The sequence below is a fragment of the Anastrepha obliqua genome, unplaced genomic scaffold (assembly GCF_027943255.1).
Source record: "Anastrepha obliqua isolate idAnaObli1 unplaced genomic scaffold, idAnaObli1_1.0 ptg000012l, whole genome shotgun sequence".
NCBI lineage: Eukaryota > Metazoa > Arthropoda > Insecta > Diptera > Tephritidae > Anastrepha > Anastrepha obliqua.
Genome location: NW_026562179.1, coordinates 3,743,850 through 3,765,902, shown reverse-complemented (window position 1 = coordinate 3,765,902; position 22,053 = coordinate 3,743,850). Strand labels below are relative to the sequence as shown.

The 22,053-nt window shown below is 41.0% G+C and overlaps 1 protein-coding gene across 8 annotated transcripts in view; it reads left to right on the top strand.

Annotated features, from left to right (window-relative positions):
- Positions 1-22,053, top strand: part of LOC129251263 (uncharacterized) — an 84,699-nt gene that overhangs the window by 46,769 nt on the left and 15,877 nt on the right. For 7 of the 8 annotated variants that reach the window (XM_054890631.1, XM_054890627.1, XM_054890629.1 and 4 more), the window contains one exon: positions 19,329-20,877. In XM_054890631.1, coding sequence (XP_054746606.1) covers positions 19,389-20,877 — 1,489 coding nt within the window. In that variant the 5' untranslated portion in view covers positions 19,329-19,388. The remainder of the gene's footprint in view (positions 1-19,328; positions 20,878-22,053) is intronic. The other variant, XM_054890632.1, reaches the window with a different exon arrangement.

Genomic DNA, 22,053 nt, shown 5'->3' with positions numbered 1-22,053 from the left:
TAGTCGACACTCTAAGTAGCCCATCATATCCGAAAATATTATATTTCGGCTCGTCGGAGAAAATTACTTTGCTACTTCTCTTGATTGACCTTCACACTGTATGAAACAATGGTGTTTAGAAATGTTTGCAGTACAGTAGCTATATTCTGAACACTTTCGAAAGGATTTTTTTCTATTGTTCTCTGGGTAAGGTGTTCATATCTCTCAGTTAACTTCCTGGGGTGGTCTAATCTCTGCTTATTTTCGATCCCTTTCACCTTTCTGAATCTTTGTATTACCTTTTGCACCGTTGCTTTACTCCTGCTGATGATTTCCTCGATTTCTGAGTATGATTTTCCATCTTCATGCATGCGTACAACAATTATCATTTACCCACGTATACGATCTACGATACTACGAAACGGAACGGTGGTGATTTTTCATTTACATGGAGCTCTCATTAGTCAGCTGACACGGAACATACCTTTACGTTGCTGAGTGTGTGCACCACTACAGTTACATTTTTGCTTACCGTTGTTGATGAGGCATACAAAGTTCAATTTTTTTTTTGATTTCGAATTAGTACAAAGTGTATTATTCATATATTAATAAAATTTTTCAGAATCTATAATGTGTGAAATTTCTTAAAATTATACTTAGATGTGGTAGCCGCAATTGTGCGCTTGAAGAGGGAGTGAAATTTCGAAAGTGTCTTCATGACTGCTTACAAAGTGGTTTAAACATTGAACATAAAATATCAGACTTTTTAAGTACACGGATAACGCTATGAAGTTACTAGAAATGATAAATAAAATTGAAAAATATTGTAAATTGTGGAACCGTGCTAAGTCCTAAATAATGGTTTTTAGAATGAAAGGGAGATTAGGAAATCTATGAAGTGAAGAAATACAGATTGTTTGGCCGAGCTCCTCCTCCTATTTGTGGCGTGCGTCTTGATGTTGTTCCACAAATGGAGGGACCTACATTTTCAAGCCGACTCCGAACGGGAGATGATTTTTTATGAGGAGGTTTTTCAAGGCAGAAATACACTCGGAGATTTGCTATTGCCTGCCGAAGGACGACCGCTATTAGGAAAAACTTTTTCTTCATGTTATGTGTTTCACGGAGATTCGAACCTACGTGCTCTCCGAATTCCGAATGGTAGTCACGCATCAATCCATTTGGCTACGGGGGCGTCTACATATTATATATACGAGTAGTATGTTATCTTGAAATTGCAATACAAAGTAGCGATTTGTACAAACTAGAACTGCATCTCTGGTACATTTATAGAAAATTATTTGATTTTTCAGAAAACCATCTTCCTAATTATTTGACACAAATGCCGCTCGAAATGTGGATAGATAATATGAAAATGCTTGTAAAAATGCTTCTCCAAGTCAGAATGAATATAGCTACTAATACTACCAAAATATATAAGGAGTTAGATTGGTCGAAAAGACAAATTAATTTATAAAATATGCTATGGACTTAAGCTAGGATTGACATGCTTATCTCGAATAATAATAAGTTCGAAATGGGAAACAAAACTTTCTCCACGCGCAATACTAGAGAGCTTGAAAGTTAGCGCGCTGCCCAGTATTAAGAGAGTATAGAGTAGAATAGAGTTTCTTGGAAAATCCGCATTAGAAGTATTAGAATTGACTAAAGTTTTGAACAGTGTTATTGAGTACTGGGATAAACTCGTGCTTTACATTAAATATATACATATATACATGTATATATATAATTGGCGCGTACACCCTTTTTGGGTGTTTGGCCGAGCTCCTACTCCTATTTGTGGTTTACGTCTTGATGTTGTTCCACAAATGGAGGGACCCACAGTTTCAAGCCGACTCCGAACGGCAGATATTTTTTTATGAGGAGCTTTTTCATGGCAGAAATATACTCGGAGATTTGCCATTGCCTGCCGAAAGGCGACCGCTATTGGAAAAAACTTTTTCTTCATGTTATGTGTTTCACGGAAATTTGAACCTACGTGCTCTCCGAATTCCGAATGGTAGTCACGCATCAATCCATTTGGCTACGGCGGCGTCTACATATATACGAGTAGTACGTTATCTTGAAATTGCAATACAAAGTAGCGATTTGTACAAACTAGAACTGCATCTCTGGTACATTTATAGAAAATTATTTGATTTTTCAGAAAACCATCTTCCTAATTATTTGACACAAATTATATGGTGTGCGTCTTGATGTTGTTCGAGAAATGGAAGGACCTACAGTTTCAAGCCGGCTCCGAACGGCAGATATTTTTTTATGAGGAGCTTTTTCATGGCAGAAATATACTCGGAGATTTGCCATTGCCTGCCGAAGGGCGACCGCTATTAGAAAAATGTTGTTCTTAATTTTGGTGTTTTCACCGAGATTCGAACCTACGTTCTCTCTGTGAATTCCGAATGGTAGTCACGCACCAACCCATCCGGCTACGGCGGCCATATGCCTATAAATATAGAGATTTACTCATTAAAGAATTTATATATTGAAGAATGTCAGACGGCGTACGCCAATTCAGAAAATTTATTGTATAGTTCATAGTGAACAAATCTTCGTACGTTTATTACTATTATTTTTTTAATTGTTTTGAAATGTAGCTCTTGATAAACCAAGATTTTCGGCACTCTGTTTCAAATTACTTTTTTAAATGTTGAAATACCTCAGTTTATCCAACGTATATTCAATAAATTCCAATTGACCCATACCACTTGCCGCTATTCAATCACACACCATAACTCCACCAACTGTTCACTGTACCAACAAGAATTTGTTTCTCAAGAACAGTGCTTAATTTTCGGCAAACAATTTGACGACCTCCTACCCCAAAAATAAAAAATTTACTTTCGTCTGAAAAAATTACTTATTTCCAAAACTCTGGAGGCTTACATATGTACGGTTCGAATCTCGGTAAACCACCAGAATTAAGAAAACATTTTCCTAATAGCGGTCGCCCCTCGGTAGGCAATGGCAAACCTCCGAGTGTATTTCTGCCATGAAAAAGCTCCTCATAAAAATATTTGCCGTTCGGAGTCGGCTTGAAACTGTAGGTCCCTCCATTTGTGGAACAACATCAAGACGCACACCACAATTAGGAGGAGGAGCTCGGCCAAACACCCAAAAAGGGTGTACGCGCCAATTATATATATATATATATATACCATATTAGCGAAACTACCATGGTATCCAGCTTCTCGGACTGATACTGTTCTTAGATGGCCAGACCTGGGCTTAGTTGTTTAGAACTCGGTTTGCTCGTATTTGGCTACTACGTGTTGAACAGAGAATACGTTCTCACAATAGCTTTGCTTATATTTCGGATCCATCTTTCTACAATTTTAGAATTATTTTTCTATTCGATACACTAATTTATTCCCTTTGGTTTCCTTGGTTTTTCGAATTATTACCACTTTTAAATAAAATATGCAACTTATTTAGCTTACCAGCCAATTATAATAACAAGGTATGAAAAGTGAGGAAAAAACGGGAAAATTTCCTAATAAAATAACGGTATTATTAAAAGAAACAAAGTGAGCGCAGATTTTTTGGCTCCTGTATTTCTAAGTCGCTGCAATTACTTACCGTTATGTAAAAAATTAAGTGAACATTTTGTTATTTTTTTTTTGCTTTTGTAACTATGTAATAATACTGTAATGAAAGAATACAAAAAAATATAAAAAATATTTGTAGGGTGAACGCAGACTTAACGGGTTACGTGTGTAGGGATCCTATTTTTAGGACAACCTTACAGTTGGCCAATTCTGTTCACTGGAGTCGCCCTCGTCTCCGTCGATGTCATAAAATCGGTTAAAATTTGGTAAATTACAGCATGGCTTCAGCTTATCAGATGTAAAAATTTAGCATAATGTCGCTGCTTGCATTGTATGTCCTCAATAAGATACCAATCGTTACCATGAACGGTCCCATGTATAGTGGCTCCGATTTGTGAGAACCACCAGTACTAAGGCTCATTTTCGGCAAGGACGAGATCGCAGACGTTATATTTTGTAGGTTTACGATGTTTGTCGTTGATATTATTGTTAGCTTTTTTCGCTTCTGATTAATTCGATGAACTGCATCTGCTTAATCTCATTCCTTTCGTCTACACTGGTAATTTCGTCTCCGCATTAGTTGCACTTAATTCCTGAGATAATTTTGAATTCAGTTGTCAATCCCCATTAACGCCAAGGTTTGTCTTGGCTTTAAACACTGAATTCGTTACTAGTAACGTGCAATTTTTGGTATTAATTCACGTTTTTGCATTGCTGTAGTAACTGCGCTACAATCAATCACAATTACAATATCCTTCCCTCGCATTTAATTATCGAGAACTTTCTAAACTGTTCACTACAGCGAAAACTTACAACTCACAACTCTGAAAGCTTCGTTCACTGTTGAGAATCTGCTGGAGTATTTAATTGGTTTCCAGTCACCTCATTCTCGGTGCAAAAGTACACCTGCAATATCGACAGAACTGTCATCAGTATGAATCTCATGACCTGCTCCCACACGATATCCTGTCATCACCGGCTTCGATGTTAAGGCTGTATTTAGTGCTAGAAATGCTGGAATGCTAGGATCTGGTTAAGCCACCGGTAGTTAACACAAAGTCGATCACCACCAGTTTTATTTTTTATTGGACTTGCACACTCAATTTTTTATTATTATAAAATGTATATTTGTGCACTACGACCTAACAAGATAACCTAACAGTTTTAAGCTATTAATAAATCCTAAAACTGCTGTAGGCTTAATTTATATCAGAAGATTTGGATCTATGACCCCGTTTCCCAGAAAATTTAGTCTGCGTCGTGCCACTGCTGGTAGGTAGGTTAGATGGCAAGAGTACCCCAGGTACACTTCAACTAGCTCTTACGTGCCATTTTGATACCATAATGTGGACCACTACCTGCAAAAAAATTTAGAGATGAGAAAACCGTCTACAGCGATCCAGTGCTGTTGATGTAGTGGAGGAGAGAAAAGGGATCTAGGCTGGAGAATTTCTTCAAGCCATCTCCAAAGGGCACGCTAAGGAATCTCAAGTGCCTAGCCGCCAGAGACGGAAATTTGCAGAGAAAGTATAAGTACCGATCACCCAGTGACAGTGAACACCGCAATGAGTTTGGAAATTGAATCGCGAGGGACTCTCATCACCTTAAGCGTTCTGTTTATATCGTATTGAGGCCGTAGTGTTTTCGAAATAGCACACGATGAGACAGACCTCCATCTGTCTTGCGCTTTTTTTAGAAAGAAAATGTGTAGTTTCCCTTTAACAACGGTCAAAGGGACACCAATGTCTGAGAAGGGGACAACTGAGACCGGTTCTGTCGACCCCTTCCTGGCAAGCTCATCCGAAATTTCTTTTCTCTCTATATTCCTGTGCCCAGGAGCCCATGTTGGGGAAATGTTTCCTGCACGTTCGAGACATTTGAGTTCCTCCTTACAGGAGTTTACGAGAAGGGAGCTGCAATACGGTGAACACAGGGCCTTGATCGCAGCTGGACTATCGGAAAATTTATTTGTGTCTCCCTCCCAGCATTTTGCATGCTTGTATGATCGCGAGGACCTCTGCTTGAAAAACGCTGCTCCTTTCTGGCAGCTTAAAGGAGACCGAAATATTGGCTGCTTTAGAGAAAACTCCCGCTCACACTCCAGACTCCATCTTGGATCCGTCAGTGAAAACAGAGGTACCTACATCCGTTCCCACTCCCCCCTCTTTCCAATCTTGCCTACTCGGAAAGATAGCCCTAGCACAACCCTCAAAACCCAGTTTGCGCATGGAGAGATCAGTGAGAAGTACAGAGAAGGAGGGGGGGATCTGCTTTAAGATGCTACTATGTCCTACAGGAAGTCACATGCCCACTGCTGGCAGTCGCGTAGAACGTGTTCTGTTGTTTCTCCTGTCTTTTGATAGTGTACACAAGAATCATTTTCTACCACACCAATTTTTTCATGTGGTAATTGAATTTACAATGTGCTGTTAGTAGTTCTGTGTAGACTCTACTGTACACTGTAGAGGTTTTCTGCTGTGGTTAAGGATTGCCTCTACCTTTATACTTTCTGGATCAATAACTCTTTTCTATTGTCGCTCTCCAGTACTCTATTAAGTCTCGTTCCCGCTCATGCAAAAAGGCACTTTTGAAGCTGTTGTTTACCCCGGTTCCGGACCAATGAAGGGATAGTTTGCATCGTTTTTCGCTAAAGTGTCCGCAGTTTCATTCCTTACGTGCCCCTCATGTCTCGATACCCACATCATAGTAACAAAGTTTCTTGATGCTAGAGTTTCGAGAATTTTAAAATATTCCCAGACTTAGGACTGCTCGAGCTTAGGACTGCTCGACAGTTTGAATGCAAGATTAAGTGGAAGGAGGCAGGACCATTCCTAAAGCCTAAAGAAAGATTTTATCAAGGATTACAAGGACTTCATATCCCCGGATAGAGTTAAGTTTGCTAACTCCCTAAACCTAGCTTCCTTCTTCGGGTGAAGGGTACCCCACATGTTTTGTCCGGATTTATCGAGAGTCCTTTCTCTTGACACCAGTCTTGCGCAATGTCGAGAGCTAGTTGCATGCAATCGGCTATAGTAGAGTCAAACTTGCCTTTAACCATAATAACTAGATCGTCAGCAAAGCCTTGAACCTCATATCCGAGATCATTGAGAGTTTATAGAAACTCGTCGATGACCAATAGCCAGAGGAGCGGTGATAAAACACCCCCTTGGGGGCATCCTTTTGTTGACCTGACACATAATATTTTCAGCCCAATTTTAGAGATTGTCCTATTCTTCAGCATGTTGAGAACATCCGATACTCCGATTTAGATTTGACAATTATGTCCAATTTCGGAATTTCGTTGATTACTTTTATTACTTCGGCTGCGATACCCTATGTGGCGTTTTGAGTAATCGGCACGTTCGTTGTCAATTCAATTTTAATTTTCTTTGATGGAAGTTTTCCATCGACCTTCACTACATGCGTATAATACGCACGATGCGACATTCCTTCTTTGAAATGCTCCAAAACTAGCTCACGCCTTTTTATCGAAGTACTGGGTTCCGTGGAATACTCGTCCAACCAGTGGTTGTTCAAAAGGCAACGGAGCAACAGGAGTTTATGTTTTTCGTATATCACCAACATAATCTTAGCTTCTTCGTAAATAAACAGCTTCATAACCCAGTTTCGTGTGCTCATCAACTGATTCTGTCAAATTCGATGAGAGCAGGTTAACGGGCTGAGCTTGGCCACACCTGTAAAAATCTTTCACCATCACAGGATTCTGCTTGCTCATTTCACACGTATTCCCATACTCGTCTAATCAGTCGTTGTTCGGACGGCAACGAAGCTACATAAGTGGAAACCAAGAATGATGGCATGCAAGATTGCGCCTTCCAAATTCGCTGCGACGTCATATTTCGAGAATATACAAACAAACGGAAGGGAAATTACTTGTTTATGAAGCAGAAGAGTAGGCGAAAACAATAGAAACTACGAAACACAAAAAATTATATACACACACTTTCTTGCCATGTCGTCATCCACATAAAAACTGTATTTGGGGGATGTATATTCATTGTGCTTTCATAACTTGACACGCGGGCCTTCGTTTTCATTAGTTTGTTCTGTTTAAATGTCACAAACAACGTTATTACTAAGCCATTCACTCAATTTTCACAAACATGTAATTTCTCCACCTCTTGTTTGTTTTGTATTATTAAGGCGCGTCAAATTCGCTAATAATATAGCAACTTTTTTGGGATGAGTCCAACTTTTGTATTCATTTCGCTTTGGATCCCAACGATCATTCTCTACCATGGTGAAAAGATTTTCAGAGATAGCATTAGCATTAGCTTTCATTAATCAAATACACATTATATACAAAGTTCACGAAATTTATTTATCGATGTTGACTGACGAGCTCAGCGGCATGTGTCTCATAGGCTTGTCACAATGGGTCCATTTAGGCAACGAATTTGACTGGGATGACGCGTAAAACGTACCGCGATGTCACATTGAAAGTATGTGTGTGTAAAGAAAAACACATGCATACATATATTCTTATAAAGGAAGCAAATATTTTATTTATTTCGTTGTGTAATAAACGGGTTTTGTTGGCTGTGAATAAATTACAAAAGTAACGTGGAAAGTAATGAAGCAGAAGAGAGTTTTAATAGAAATAATGTTCGTCGTAGACGAAGGGTGTGACCACATCTCCGACATCGGAACGTACTTTCATTTTTTAGGACAACTTGGTTAAGCCTGGCCTTTTCCATACTCTTTCAAGCTTTTGTCGAAAAGATAAGTATGCATTCGAATTGACTAAATAAATTTATATTCCAAATAAGCTTCTTGTGTAGAAGTCCACGCAAGTGGGAACGTCCCTGATTTCCATTCACTTGGGAGTGACTAGGGCAATTCTTTTATATTCAGTCCAAGCAACTCACAACTTGCGGGCTTCGCCCAAGTAGCCTCTGGGCAGCTCCCGAATATCCGTTTGAGAGCGAGCTAATGTGAGAAGGCGAAGCATGCCAGGATATCTGGTTGTGCGCTGGGCTTGGTACCCGCCACGTAAAAATTCTTCCCCAATGAAAACGACAACAAAGCCTCGGATGAGAACTGCTTATTCTGATGACGACCCCTGCAAACGAACTAAGGACTATGATTTAAAGACATGCACTTGGAAAGTCCAGTTCCTTAATGGGGAAAGTGCCTTTGCCCAGCTGGTTGATGTGCCCGTGTAAGTAAAGGCTGACATCACTGCCATTCAAGACATTCGATGGACATCTACTACAGCTGCTATATAAAGGAGTGCAAATTCGGTTTTGGATTTGTTGTAGGAGAGATACTTCGTCGCCAAGTACTGCCGTTCGCCAAGTAAAGCGTTTCGCACTATTCCGCATCACAGCAAGATTCTTCAACATCTCGCTCATTTGCGTCCACTCCCGACGGAAGAGAAGTACGATGCGACAAAAGAATCCTTCTATGAGCACCTAGAACGTTCCTATGAGCGCTGTCCCGACATGACATAAAAGTCGTGCTGGGCGACTTCAATGCCTGGGTGGGCAAGAAGGGAATGTTTGGTCCCACAGTGGGAAAATTCAGCTTGCACAACGAAACATCCGAAACAGAGGCTGATCTACTTCGACGGGGCTCGAAACATTCAAGTCTACAGCACCAGATTTCAGCATAAAAAATACACCAAGCTAAGTGTGGAATACTCGCTTCTAGTGTTTTAGATGTACGAACGATCCGAGGGCCCATCATCGACATGGATCACTACGTTTTTGCAGCCAAGCTACACTACTATAACTACACAAAGAAGCTTCGGCGTTCGACTCTCTTTCCTACTCTCGGAGAGTACTACTCAACAATCAGGGTTGCTCGAGGAATGGTATAACATTTCTCGTTCTCTATGTAGCGCGGCCAAAGAAGAAACAGGATTTCGGCAAGCCCGAAAAAAAAATTATAAGGCCACGCTGCGATGGGGCGCAACGCGAGCCACGTGGGATCGAGAGACGTATTATAAGAATGAAAAAACGAGAGGCTTAAATACGTGGCTGCGATGAGCTTGAGATGTTGGCCAACAGGAAAAACGCCCGAAAATTCTACCAGAAAGTTCGGCGGCTTACTTAAGGTTTGAAGACCGAGGCGATTTCCTGTAAGAACAAAGGCTGCGAACTAGTGACTGATATCCAGAGCGTACTTGAATTATGGAAGGAACACTTCTCAAACCTGCTTAATAGTGACAACTGCGTATGTCACAGAGAATATGAAGATCCCGATCGATAATGTGACTAAAAAACAACAAAGCCACGGGAGCCGACGGACTGTTGGCTGATCTATTCAAACATGGGGGCGAAGAGCTGGTAAGGTGCCGTAGAACTTAATCGCTCAGGCACAACTTTTTATAAGAGCGTACAATTGTTGGCGTATCTCAATATCATCGGTCTTAACAACCGCGCTGTTAAGTCAGACTCTTCCAAACTGGATAAAGAGCAAAGCGAATGGGTCTGGTAGTGAATGAGGGCAAAACGACTCTTCACGACTCGTCTCAACTGTAGCCGCTAACGTTTTACGGCGTCCCATTTAGTGATGTTCGAGCACATATCATGCTTCGTCAGCATTGCTCGTTATTCACTGAAACGTTTGCAGTGAAAGACCACATGTTCTACGCTCTACGACCAGCTGGAAACGGTGTAGATATTCTGGGAAGCAGCCGTGTCCGGTGAGTATCTGAGTTAGGTAGTAGTCAATATCGTCATGCAATTGCTACATGCTATCGTCATTCCTATTCATCCACCCTTCACGATTTGGTATGATTTTGTAAATCCACCGCCCTTTGGTTGACTCATCCCATTTTCAATGCCACTCGACCATCAACCGGGTTCTTTCCACCGGCTTTTTTGCTACCGTCGATTTCACTCCGCCATATAGGCGATACAACTCCATCGCATGGATATGCACTCGTATCTTTCTAGCAACAACGCACATTGCGTCGTCTGATACCGTTCTATAGGTGCGTGCAGTACCTAGTGCACTGCGTCTGTGGGAGGGAACTACCTCACGCATATCTATGTTTAGCCTCGGCCCATATCGGTGCTGCATATAATACGATAGAGTCCATCGCTGTCGATATGAATCGTCTCCTCTCTCCTTGCGGACCAGCAATGCTTGGCAGGATTCCTGAGATTGCGCCAGTGACAACCGCTGCTTTACAATTAACTGCTGTCAAATGATGTTTAAAGCTTAGCCTCGTTACTCCAAGATACTTAATCGCCTCCTGTGAAGATATTTCGTGTCCGCCAACCTTGATCCTGATAATATTTGTTTGCTTCTGCGCGCTTATCAGCAAGACCTCTGTTTTCTAGACTGCCAGCTCCTAGACCGAATTACCAAGCCATCGCTGTACTACCGCTGCTGCATCGTTACATTTTGCTTCTAGACGCTCATCTAAAGTTACCAGCGCAATATCATCAGCATCTCTCCTTGTCGCGGGTTGCTATTCTATCAAGACTTATTCACAACTAACCTGCTACTACCGGCCGTCCGGCTATACTCAACCCGTCGACCCCCACGGCAGCTGGAGCTCAGCTATGCCCCCTGGTCGCAAAGGACCGTCGGCCTGTAGACCTCGGTGCCTCCTGATATCCCCACTACAGCACCTACATAATGAATCACATCAAGGAGCACACCAAACTCCGGTCACTGTTGATAATTATAATTTCGAGGGGGCAAGAGAATTTTATTTGGAAACCAGCACTAACACCGATAATAGTTTCAGCCTTGAAATCCAACGTAGAATCTCTTTTGCCAACAAGTGCTACTTTGGACTAAGTACGCAACTGAGTAGTAAAGACCTCTCTCGACGCACAAAACTCACACTTCATAGGACTCTCATCATTCCCGTTTTATTGTATGACGCAGAAAAGTGGACGAATACAGTATCCAATGAGGCGTTCTTTGGAGTGTTTGAGAGAAATATTCTGCGCAAGATTTTTGGACCTTTGCACGTGGCAACGGCGAATATCGTAGACCATGGAACGATGAGCTGTATGAGTTTTACGCATAGCCATCGCGCAGCGAATAAAGATCCAGTGGCTACGTTGGCTGGGTCACGTTGTGAGAATGGATACATACGCTCCGGCTATGAAAGTATTCGATGCGGTACCAGCTGGTGGTAGCAGAGGAAGAGGAAGGCCTCCTCTGCGTTGGAAAAGTCAGGCAGAGAAGGACTTGGCTTCACTTGGTGTGTCCAACTGGCGCCGGTTAGCACGAAAAAGAAACGACCGGCGCGCTTTGTTAAACCCGGCTGAAATCGCTCTAATCAAGAAGAAGATAAGAGTACTGATTGAATTCTCTCAAAGCTCTAATGATTATGGTCTTGACGCCATCTATAAGGAAAAAAGCATTACTCCTTAGATTTATGTGTTGAGGAAGTAAATAAACCCGTTACATTATAATAAGAGAGTATACAACACCACGAACAACATCGAACATAAACCTAAGAATCTACCTGCTATGCAAGGATTAGCTTACATACTATAGCATTATTGTAGGGAACAAGATCCTTAAAGCCTTGTGTACTCGATCAAGGCTTTTATTGGTAATATGTAGTAATACGGTCTCTGTTCAAGTTTGGAACGAACTAATGTAGTAAAAAGTAATTTTAGAGTGTACGTTTTGGTGAAGTCAATTTGTTTTAAAACGGCATAAGAAGGAAAGCACAGAGTATGATATGCAATAGTGTGATTAATGTAACTATGAAATAAGAACTTAGATTTTTCATTATAGTAAAAAGTATAAATTTGGAAATAAAATTTAGAAAATAATACCATAAAGCACGTACTAAGATTAAGTTGTAGATAATTTTTCCCCCATCCAGTAACATTTTTAAAATTTTTTTGAAGACTTATGACATCGCACGTATAAGAGGTGGGAGTGTAGGTTTTCGAACATACAAAAGCTATTTGTCAGCATAAAGAAAATTTATAGAAGAGACAAAGCCAGATGGCATGACATTGGTAAAGATGCAGCTAAGATATTATTTGAGTAGCACCAGTGGGACAAATAATCGAAGGGGTGAAGGGTCATAGACAACGACTACACTCTTATGAGGAGAGATGTAAGATTTAATCCAGGATAAAAAGGTTGAATGAAAGCCCAGACTTCTGTGGTGAAGTGGTTTTACCACATAGTGAGTTTGAGGGGAAAACTTGAGTCCACACAAGAGGTCCCACAAGAAAGGAAACCTTCAATGAAAATTAAAAAAATTATCAGAAAATGATAATGCGCGGTTATTCCTTTCGACATGGTAAGTGACAAGGTACAAGGGAAAGGTTGGTGAACCGCCTAATTACCAAGAAATTACCAATCCTATGATGAAATCAGACGAATTATGTATAGAGAGACGTTTTACGGAAAGAGAAATGTAACAATATAATATCTTGAACATTTGTGAAATAATATCTAGAAACATTATAATATTATTTAAGTATATTAGTCTAGCAATTCACGGAAGTCGACTCGCTTGCAATATACCATATACAGTGTCACACAATTCATTCGTACACAGTGCGTAGTTAATAAAAACTGTAGCTTTGAGCAAAATATTTGCTGTGACAATATATATTTTTTTGGGTCAGTGTAAGAATGTTACATTCCGCAAGTTCCGGGACGAAGTGCGGATATACCATTAGAAGCGTAAAATTGTTATTAAATTGTACTTGGCAAACAAGCCTCTGCGCGAAATAGGAAAAAGTTGGCAAATCGCATTCTACGGTGCAAAGTGTTATTGCTAATTACATTATATATATATATATATAATTGGCGCGTACACCCTTTTTGGGTGTTTGGCCGAGCTCCTCCCCCTATTTGTGGTGTGCGTCTTGATGTTGTTCCACAAATGGAGGGACCTACAGTTCCAAGCCGACTCCGAACGGCAGATATTTTTATGAGAAGCTTTTTCATGGCAGAAATACACTCGGAGGTTTGCCATTTCCTGCCTAGAGGCGACCGCTATTAGAAAAATGTTTTTCTTAATTTTGGTGTTTCACCGAGATTTGAACCGACGTTCTCTTTGTGAATTCTGAATGGTAGTGCCGCACCAACCCATTCGGCTACGGTGGCCGCTAATGCTAATTACATTAATACTGGTTAATTGGAAACTAATCACCACCAAACCATAAGGCGAAAAATATTAACTTCACGTGCGGAACGCAACATAGTATCATCAGTCGCGCAAAATCCCAAAATAGCCTCCACGATACTATGCTGAAATATTCGAGAGTCTTTGCATAAAAAAATGAGCCCATAATCAGTCCGTAATTGTCTGCAAAACGCTGGTTATCATAGCAGAGTGACACGCCGCAAGCCCTTCATTTCAAATATTAACAGAAAGAAGAGATTGGAGTTCGCCAAACGCTATATAAATGAGCCAGATTCTTTTTGGGGAAAACGTCATATTCAGTGATGAGTCGAAATTTAATGTTTCCGGATCAGATGGGCTTCGAAAAGTTTGGCGAAAAGAAAATACCGAACATAATGATAAAAATCGTATTCCTATCATTAAGCATGGAGGAGCAAATTCCATGGCTTGGGGGTGCATAGTTGCATCTGGAGTAGGAAAAGTGGTTTTTATTGATGATAAAATGGACAAACATCTATTTTTAAACCTTATGAAGAATAATTTGCACGATAGTGATGTTAAACATGGACTGAGTGATAGAGGGTTCTTGTTCCAACAAGACAATGACCCAAAACACTCATCTTATCTCGAGTAAGAATGCTTATTTACCACTGTAAGTAGGTTACATATTAACCTCAATCACCGGATCTGAAAACAATTGAGCGTGTCTAGTAGCTCTTAGAAAGGATAATCAGAAAGCACAAAATAACATCAAAGGCGTCATTAAAGACAGCTTTAGGTGGGTATTGGTAAAAAGTATGCAACGACGTTTGGAAGCACTTATTAAAGCTAACGGCCCAAGGAAGTACTAAATACTCGTTCTTTTTCATTATTTTTGTAATAAAATCTTCCTTTTATGGCTATGTACGAATAATATTTTTACATAAAATTGTATTTATACTCTCCGGACGACGTTCAGCAAACCGTTTGCCCATTGTCCGAGTGTATGCCACTTATAAACCTCAAGCGTGAGCCACCAAGATTGCAGTTACTCACGCAAGGCCAGCTGAAAGCCCTACAAAATTCAAAAGAAATTATCGAATTATCCGGAGGGACATTTGATAGCATTCTTGGGTTGTTTGTTTGGTTAAAGCGGTTTTCTACTGTGGGATACACTAGGAAACTTATTCTTATCTCTTCTAATAATAGAGTCTACTTTTAAATGATGTAGGTATATGATCTATGATTTCTAATTTATTAAAGAATTGATTACCTTAAATGGCAAGTCTACGTCTAGATAGAGCATGTTTACATATTTTAAGGGTACGCCTATGACATTGCCTGTGTAGGTAGGTAGGTAAAATGGCAAGAGTGCCACAGGCACACATCAAGAAGCACTTACGTGCCGTTTTGATACCATAATATAGACCATTACCTCTGCAAAGAAAAATTATGGGAAGAGAAAACCTTCTACAGCCATCCAGTGCTGTTGATGTAGTGATGGAGAGAAAAGGGATCTGAGCTGGAGAATTTCTTCAAGTCATTCCCAAAAGGCACGCTAAGGAATCTCAAGCGCCTAGCCGCCAGAGCCGGACATTTGCAGAGAAAATGTTCAACAGTCTCTTTCTCTGCAGGATTCCCACAGCTTCTGCAATAGGGGTTGTACGGAATTCCAAGCTTCTCCGCATGAGTACCGATCACCCAATGACCAGTGAATACCGCAATGAGTTTGGAAATTGAGTTGCGGGGGACTCCCATCATCTAATGCGTTCTATTTCTATCATATTGGGGCCATAGTGTTTTCGAAATAGCGCACGATGAGACAGACCTCCATCTGTCTTGCGCTTTTCTTAGAAAGAAATTGTGTAGTTTACCTTTAACAATGGACAATGCTGCGAGGGGGACAGCTGAAACCGGTTCTGTCGACCCCTTCCTGAGAAGCTCGTCGGTAATTTCATTTCCCTCTGTATTCCTGTGCCCAGGAACCCAGATAAGGGAGATGTTTCCTGCTCGATCGAGATGTTTGAGTTCCTCCTTACAGGAGTTCACCAGAAGAGAGCTGCAATACGGCGACGATAGTGGCTGTGTACTCGTGGGTCAATTTAATGCCGAGTCTAAAATGCCATTGAAAATGAAGGTATCAGCTCTAGATATTGCATCACCCCAGTGAAACGGGTCTCAGTTGCCATCAGTTCAGCCTGAAAATATATTACTAAAGTAGTCGAGGAGCCGAAAACTGAAGAAGATCCCCAAATGGTCCGTCCACCTAGCGCTGTAGCTTTGAACTTCCTATTTATACATTGATGGACTCGCTCTGTCTTACATCGTCCCATTTATACTCTTCCCTTGAGGGTGGGAGGGTCGTGAACATTTTAATGGCAAGTGTAAGCGACTGCGCTTCTAATGGTCCATCCACTTAGTCCAATTTTGGCATACTCTTTCCAATGTTTCGGCCGGTATCTCACATATAAATACTTTAATATTGTCTTTCAATGCGTTAATTGAAGCAGGCTTGTCTGAATAGACATGAGCTTTAACAAAGCCCCACAAAAAATAATCTAAAGGCGTTATATCGCACGATCTGGGTGGCCAATTGACAGGTCCCGAACGTGAAATAAAATGTTCACCGAACTTGCCTCTCAACAAGTCCATTGTTACGCGTGCTGTGTGTGCCACATGCCGCACCGTCTTGCTGAAACCACATGTCATGCAAGTCAAGCTCTTGCATTTTGGGCAAAAAACAGTTGGATATCATTTCACGGTAGCGCTCACCATTCACAGTTACGTTACGATTCGCAGCATCTTTGAAAAAGTACGGTCCAATGATACCTCCAGCCCTTAAACCGCACGAAACTGTGACCTTTTCTGGATACATTGGTGCTCTTGCAATTCTTCTGGCTGATCTTCGCTCCAAAATCGACAATTCTGCTTATTTACGTACCCATTGATCCAAAAATGAGCTTCGTCGCTGAACACAATTTTTCGATAAAAAGTGGATCTTAAACTTTCTTAACAGAATATGCATTTTTATAATAAAATTCAATGATTTGCAAGCGCTGTTCGTTTGTAAGACGATTCATGGTTAAATTATAGACCAAACTGAAGATGTTTGACAGTGAAACAAAGCACGAAACGTGCGTCAGCTGTTTAAAGCAACTGTTTAAAAAGATAATAGCTAAAAAATCACCCGTTACAATGTTGGAAGGTGTTTACCCGATACTGCTATTAAAACATCATCGGTATTTGAAATTATCATACCTCCAAATTTTTCAAGTTCCTAATGAAGATTATTTACAGTCATGCTCCTCAGAAGTGGGGAGATTACCTCATCCTGAGGTGTGCTCCGGACCGAAAATTTTTTGGTGGAATCTTCGCATAAATCTGTGCTTATTGTCCGCCCGATTACCATTCGTTCTACAGGGTCCGGCACTCGAAGTGTAACCAACGTCAGACCACTCGCGCAGTGGGCATCTTTGGTTTAGAGTATTGAACCTTCTTGTACCCAAAGTCATGCACCCACATAGAAAGTGTTCTATAATCTCTTCTTCTTCAATGCCGTTACAGCTTCTGCAGTTGTCGTTATAGGGTGCTCCCAGCCTGCTGGCATGTCTGCCTATAAGACAATGCCCTGTTATAACCCCAAAACTATTTCTCACGTTCTTCCTGTTAAGTTTCAACAGTCGGTTTGTGCGAACCATATTTTATTCTGGCCACGTTGTCCTACTTTTGGAAGGGTCAGGGACAGAATCCATAACACGTTGCCAGATTTGATGGTGTGTCTATTTACTAGTAACTTATAAGTTGCCAGAGGCATAGGTATGTTTGCGTTAACTGGTTAGATCGGTATTGTCTTGTATGCCTCTGTGACCCCGTACTCAGAACATATTCGTTGTAAAGTATTGTGCTAGTTCTGTCATGATACCGATACATTCTTTTACTGTCTTCGTCACTACTGATTGTAGTGATTTCAGGTCCGACTGGCTATCTGAGTTTTTTAGTTACTCCAGAATTTCAGTTTGAAATACACTACAACGATCCGGTAGCCGGAAGAAAATGCTGGCCCTCATGTCGTCAGAGTAAAAGCCACCGCCTTCGTATCCACTTCTATTGACATAGTGAACAAGATTAGTATTGTTGGCTTTTTCCCCGAGACCACACGATATTGATTTCTCTATCTCTGTACCTAGTGAATTTACTGATGTCTCTATCATACTTTAGAGTATGCATGTTGTGATCTCGCGAGGAGCGACGGCGTCAAGCCTTCTCTTATAAAAGTGTATATTCATCCCTCTAACGTTTTTAATATTAATGGTGGTAGGCTAATGAATCTGAAGTATTTAATTCTCGTACCGGCCTTGGTATAGAAACGACCCTAACTTCTCTCCAATGTGGGCGTAGTTCAGTCGTAATATGGCTCTTAATCTGGTAGTTAAGCAACCATATAGCTTATTGTCTATTGCAGTTGCGCAGTTGCGCAATCCCATCTGGTCCCGGTGCTTTATATGGTTCAAAATATTCTACAGCCCAGGTTATCTTGACTTTTATGGCAATGTCGAGGATATCGAAACCTAATACCGTCCCCGAAATTGGACTATTATGTATTTTTATTTTTTTGTTGGCGTATTAATTTTTCCACCATAAGTTCACGGAGTTCTATGGAGAAGGGATGTTCCCCTGTGCATGACTGCGAACTACACAGGCAAGGCTAATTATTGCGGAGGGCGTCCGGTATCCGTAAGCTCAAGTTAATGACTGGGCTATATTTTAAAAAGGTCCCCAAAACTCAATTTTTAAATGGTGCACTGTTGAAGAGTAATAAACACTTGCCCGTGAAGTTTTGTGTTAGTTAGCTACCTCTCGTCTCCGTACAGAATGAGATCTGTGGTACATACTATTACCTCGATAAGGGTTCCGTGGAAGGGTTTTGTCAACCACTGGAAATAATCAGTGAACAAAACCTGTGTTCCTTGGTCAGGAGACAGCCAAACAAAATGGGACCAAAAATCTCCTCCTATCGCCGATCACGATTTTTATGTCGACGTGAAGACAGCGCTCATGGGAACGTTCCAGGTGCTCATAGAAGCAGCTTTTGGTCGCAACTTCCTTCAATTCCGTTGGGGCGAAAATGCAAATGAACAAAATATTGAAGGATCTAGTTTTCATTCGGATTATTGCGAGACGCTTATCCACTGGAAGAAACGAAAGTACTTGGCGGTAAAGTCTTTCTCCCTCCACAAATCCTACATCGAATTTTACTATTACGAGGAAATCAACCAGCCGCGCAGAGGCACCCTACCCTTCCTATGCTGTTTCGCTTTCTCACATTAGCCCGTTCCCAAACGGGTGTTGGGAAGGTGCCCAGAGCTTATTTAAGTGAAGCCCGGTAGTTTTGAGCTGCTTGAACTGTATGCGAAAGAATCGTCCTGGTCACTTCCAAGTGAGTGACCCACTTGAGTAGACTTCTAGGCAAAACCTTTCTCCAAAACTTCCTCGGAAAAATATTTCAGACCCTGGGGTATACGACGAACTTTTTTTTTCTTATAAGGAGTTTGTATAAGTTTTCACAATTACAACAAATATCACTTTACTAATACACCTTTTTTGTTATACCATGAATTGTACCGCATACATAAATATAACGGAAACTTGTACAAACAAAGCGATATACTTATGTAGGTTTTTCTGTTTTCGTTTATTTTCAATTATCATCGCAGATCCAGTTGTGGGAGATCCAATTTTAAAATCACAGATTCGAGCACTATTTGAACAGCAAAATGAACGAGACACAGGTAAACAAATTTCTGCGTTGCCTTCTACAAATCGATGACCTTAACTATTTGGCATTACACGCACGTGCTGCTGCTACAGGCGGTCTAAAATACAGTAAAGCTCAATATCAGCAAACAACGGATGAGATTAGTAGAGATTCAAGTGACCACAATCATGATCATGATGGAGAAGCGTCCAGTAACCGCGATCTTGTCGTCGCTAAGGTGACTGCCATGGTGGTACTATTCTGCGCTAGCACACTGTGTGGTGCCATACCTTTTATGCTGAATCGTTTCTTTCACTGGACAGAGACACATGCAAATGCACGTTCAGTGACAGTCGTCAAGACCCTATTATATTTTGGTGGTGGTGTGCTGCTGGCCACGACATTTCTACATCTGTTGCCTGAGGTGCAGGAGGCTGTCGAACAATTGCAGGAGTGTAGTATACTGCCTCAGCTGAGTTTTAGTTTGGCAGAGTTACTTATGTGCTGCGGCTTCTTTCTGATGTACTTAATCGAAGAACTCCTGCACTCGTACATTCAAAGAGATATCAAAATGATGGAATATGATACTGGCGTAGCTGCCGCCTTCGAACGCGGTCGTAGTATTCGCTGCAGCTATTTGCTTAGGAGTAGCAACAAAGACGCTACTGTACCAACAGAGGAACCTTGTCAGGATGGAGGCAATTTTATCGGCAAGTTAGCAGATAATTGCAACATAAAATCTACGGCGGGACTGGTGATGTCGAGCGTGCCTAGTGTCTCGGACAGTAATATGGAGAATACCGGACACAAAACTATCCAGCCAGGTTCTCTCTCGATGCAAGATCTGATCGCCAACGATGCGGAAAATCAAAAGTATAGTCAACACCAATACAAAGAACGTATACCGGCTGATCTTCAGATTCAGCATCAACAGGAGGAGAGAAAGACATATGACTTATCGCAACCACAACAACATCAACATCACCATCACCACCACTTGCATCATCAGAAGCAACAACATGGCCATTCACATTTGTCAATTGATGTTAGTAGCGATAGGGCCGATACAATCACATCATCTCTGCGCGGCCTATTCATTGTCTTAGCTCTATCGCTGCACGAATTGTTCGAAGGAATGGCCATTGGCCTGGAGAGTGATGCTTCGGATGTGTGGTTCATGTTTGGGGCTGTGTCGGCGCATAAATTGGTTCTGGCTTTTTGTGTCGGTGTCGAATTGATTGTGGCACATACGCGCTTCGTGCTTTGCTCAGTGTACGTCTTAACATTTGCTGTGGTTAGTCCGATTGGCATCGGCATTGGTATACTGATCAGTCATAGCGACACTATATCATCACCCAGCCTGCCCTCGGCAATCCTGCAGGGACTTGCCTGCGGCACTCTATTGTACGTGGTATTTTTCGAAATTCTGTCCAAAAATCACGCCGGGTTAGTTGCTTATTTTTCGCTGATGATCGGATTTATAGCCATGTTCGGGGTTCAGCAGTTGGGTAAGTGAGACATCCAAATACATTGAAATTATCAATGGACCTATTCTTAGGTTCAAAAACCTATATGTAAGCATTAGGCCGGGTTGATTTGTGGGGAGGCAAAAAAATCGCCCATTGCTCTGTAAAAATCATATTCTAGGGATCAAAATAAGAAACTTTGCCGAAGGAACCATACCTCTAAAACGAATTCTGATGTCCCCCAATTTGGGTCGAACTTTTTAGTTTATTTTCTCATGTAAAGGCCAAAAATGGTGATATTTTGAAATTATTGTATGGAGAACCCCCCAGGGGAGTTTCAGGGGGTGTGCCACTGGCATGGGTGGATCGGCCCTCCAAAGTTAGTGGGGGTCGGTCATACATTTGGACTCGATTGGCGCACTCTAAATTGGTCAAAGTGGGATTTTTCGTTCGACCCAAATTGGGGGAAATCAGAATTCGTTTTAGAGGTGTGGTTCCTACGATTTTCACAGAGCAATAAGCGATTTTTAAATCGACCCGCCATAGTAAGCATATATAGTTAGAGTAAGCGAGAAAAAGCAAATATACGAGTGCATACAAAGGTTTGTAAAACACTGATATCGCACTTGTTACGTTAAAGCGTAACAACTCAAAATCTGAACATTTTCAGTAGAGACGAAAAACTGTTTCCGTAAATATTGATAATATAGGTATTACAAGGGAAAAAATATGTAATTGCACGAAAATATCATTAAAAACAATATAACGGTTGTTTCATTCTTATTTGTTTAGTAGTTGCGCTAAAATAACAAATTTTTGAGTGGTTACTCTTTTCCTTTTCTTTTTGAGTTGTTACGCTTTAACGTAACAAGTGCGATATGATCAAAATTGACAGGTAAGGGTGTAGCCATGTTCTTTTAACTATACGTCTGCCAGTCAATATGAATCCTCAATTCAAATAAAAAAAAAATTAAAACGATGGCTAAAGCCAATTCCGTAAAGCTTAAGTAGGAAAACTTTTGGACACCTCTGCAAGAGCTTTTTGACTGTGATTCAGAAATGGAGGCCAACAACTCAAAGGAGAAAAAACCTGGCAAAATTTTTGTGCCACCTATCAAGGTGCTGGCAATAAGTAGTGAGTGTAAAAGAAATTTAACATTTCCTAGTTAAAAAAATATCAACGGGTGCTAAAATTTTTTGTGAAAATATTAATGCGTA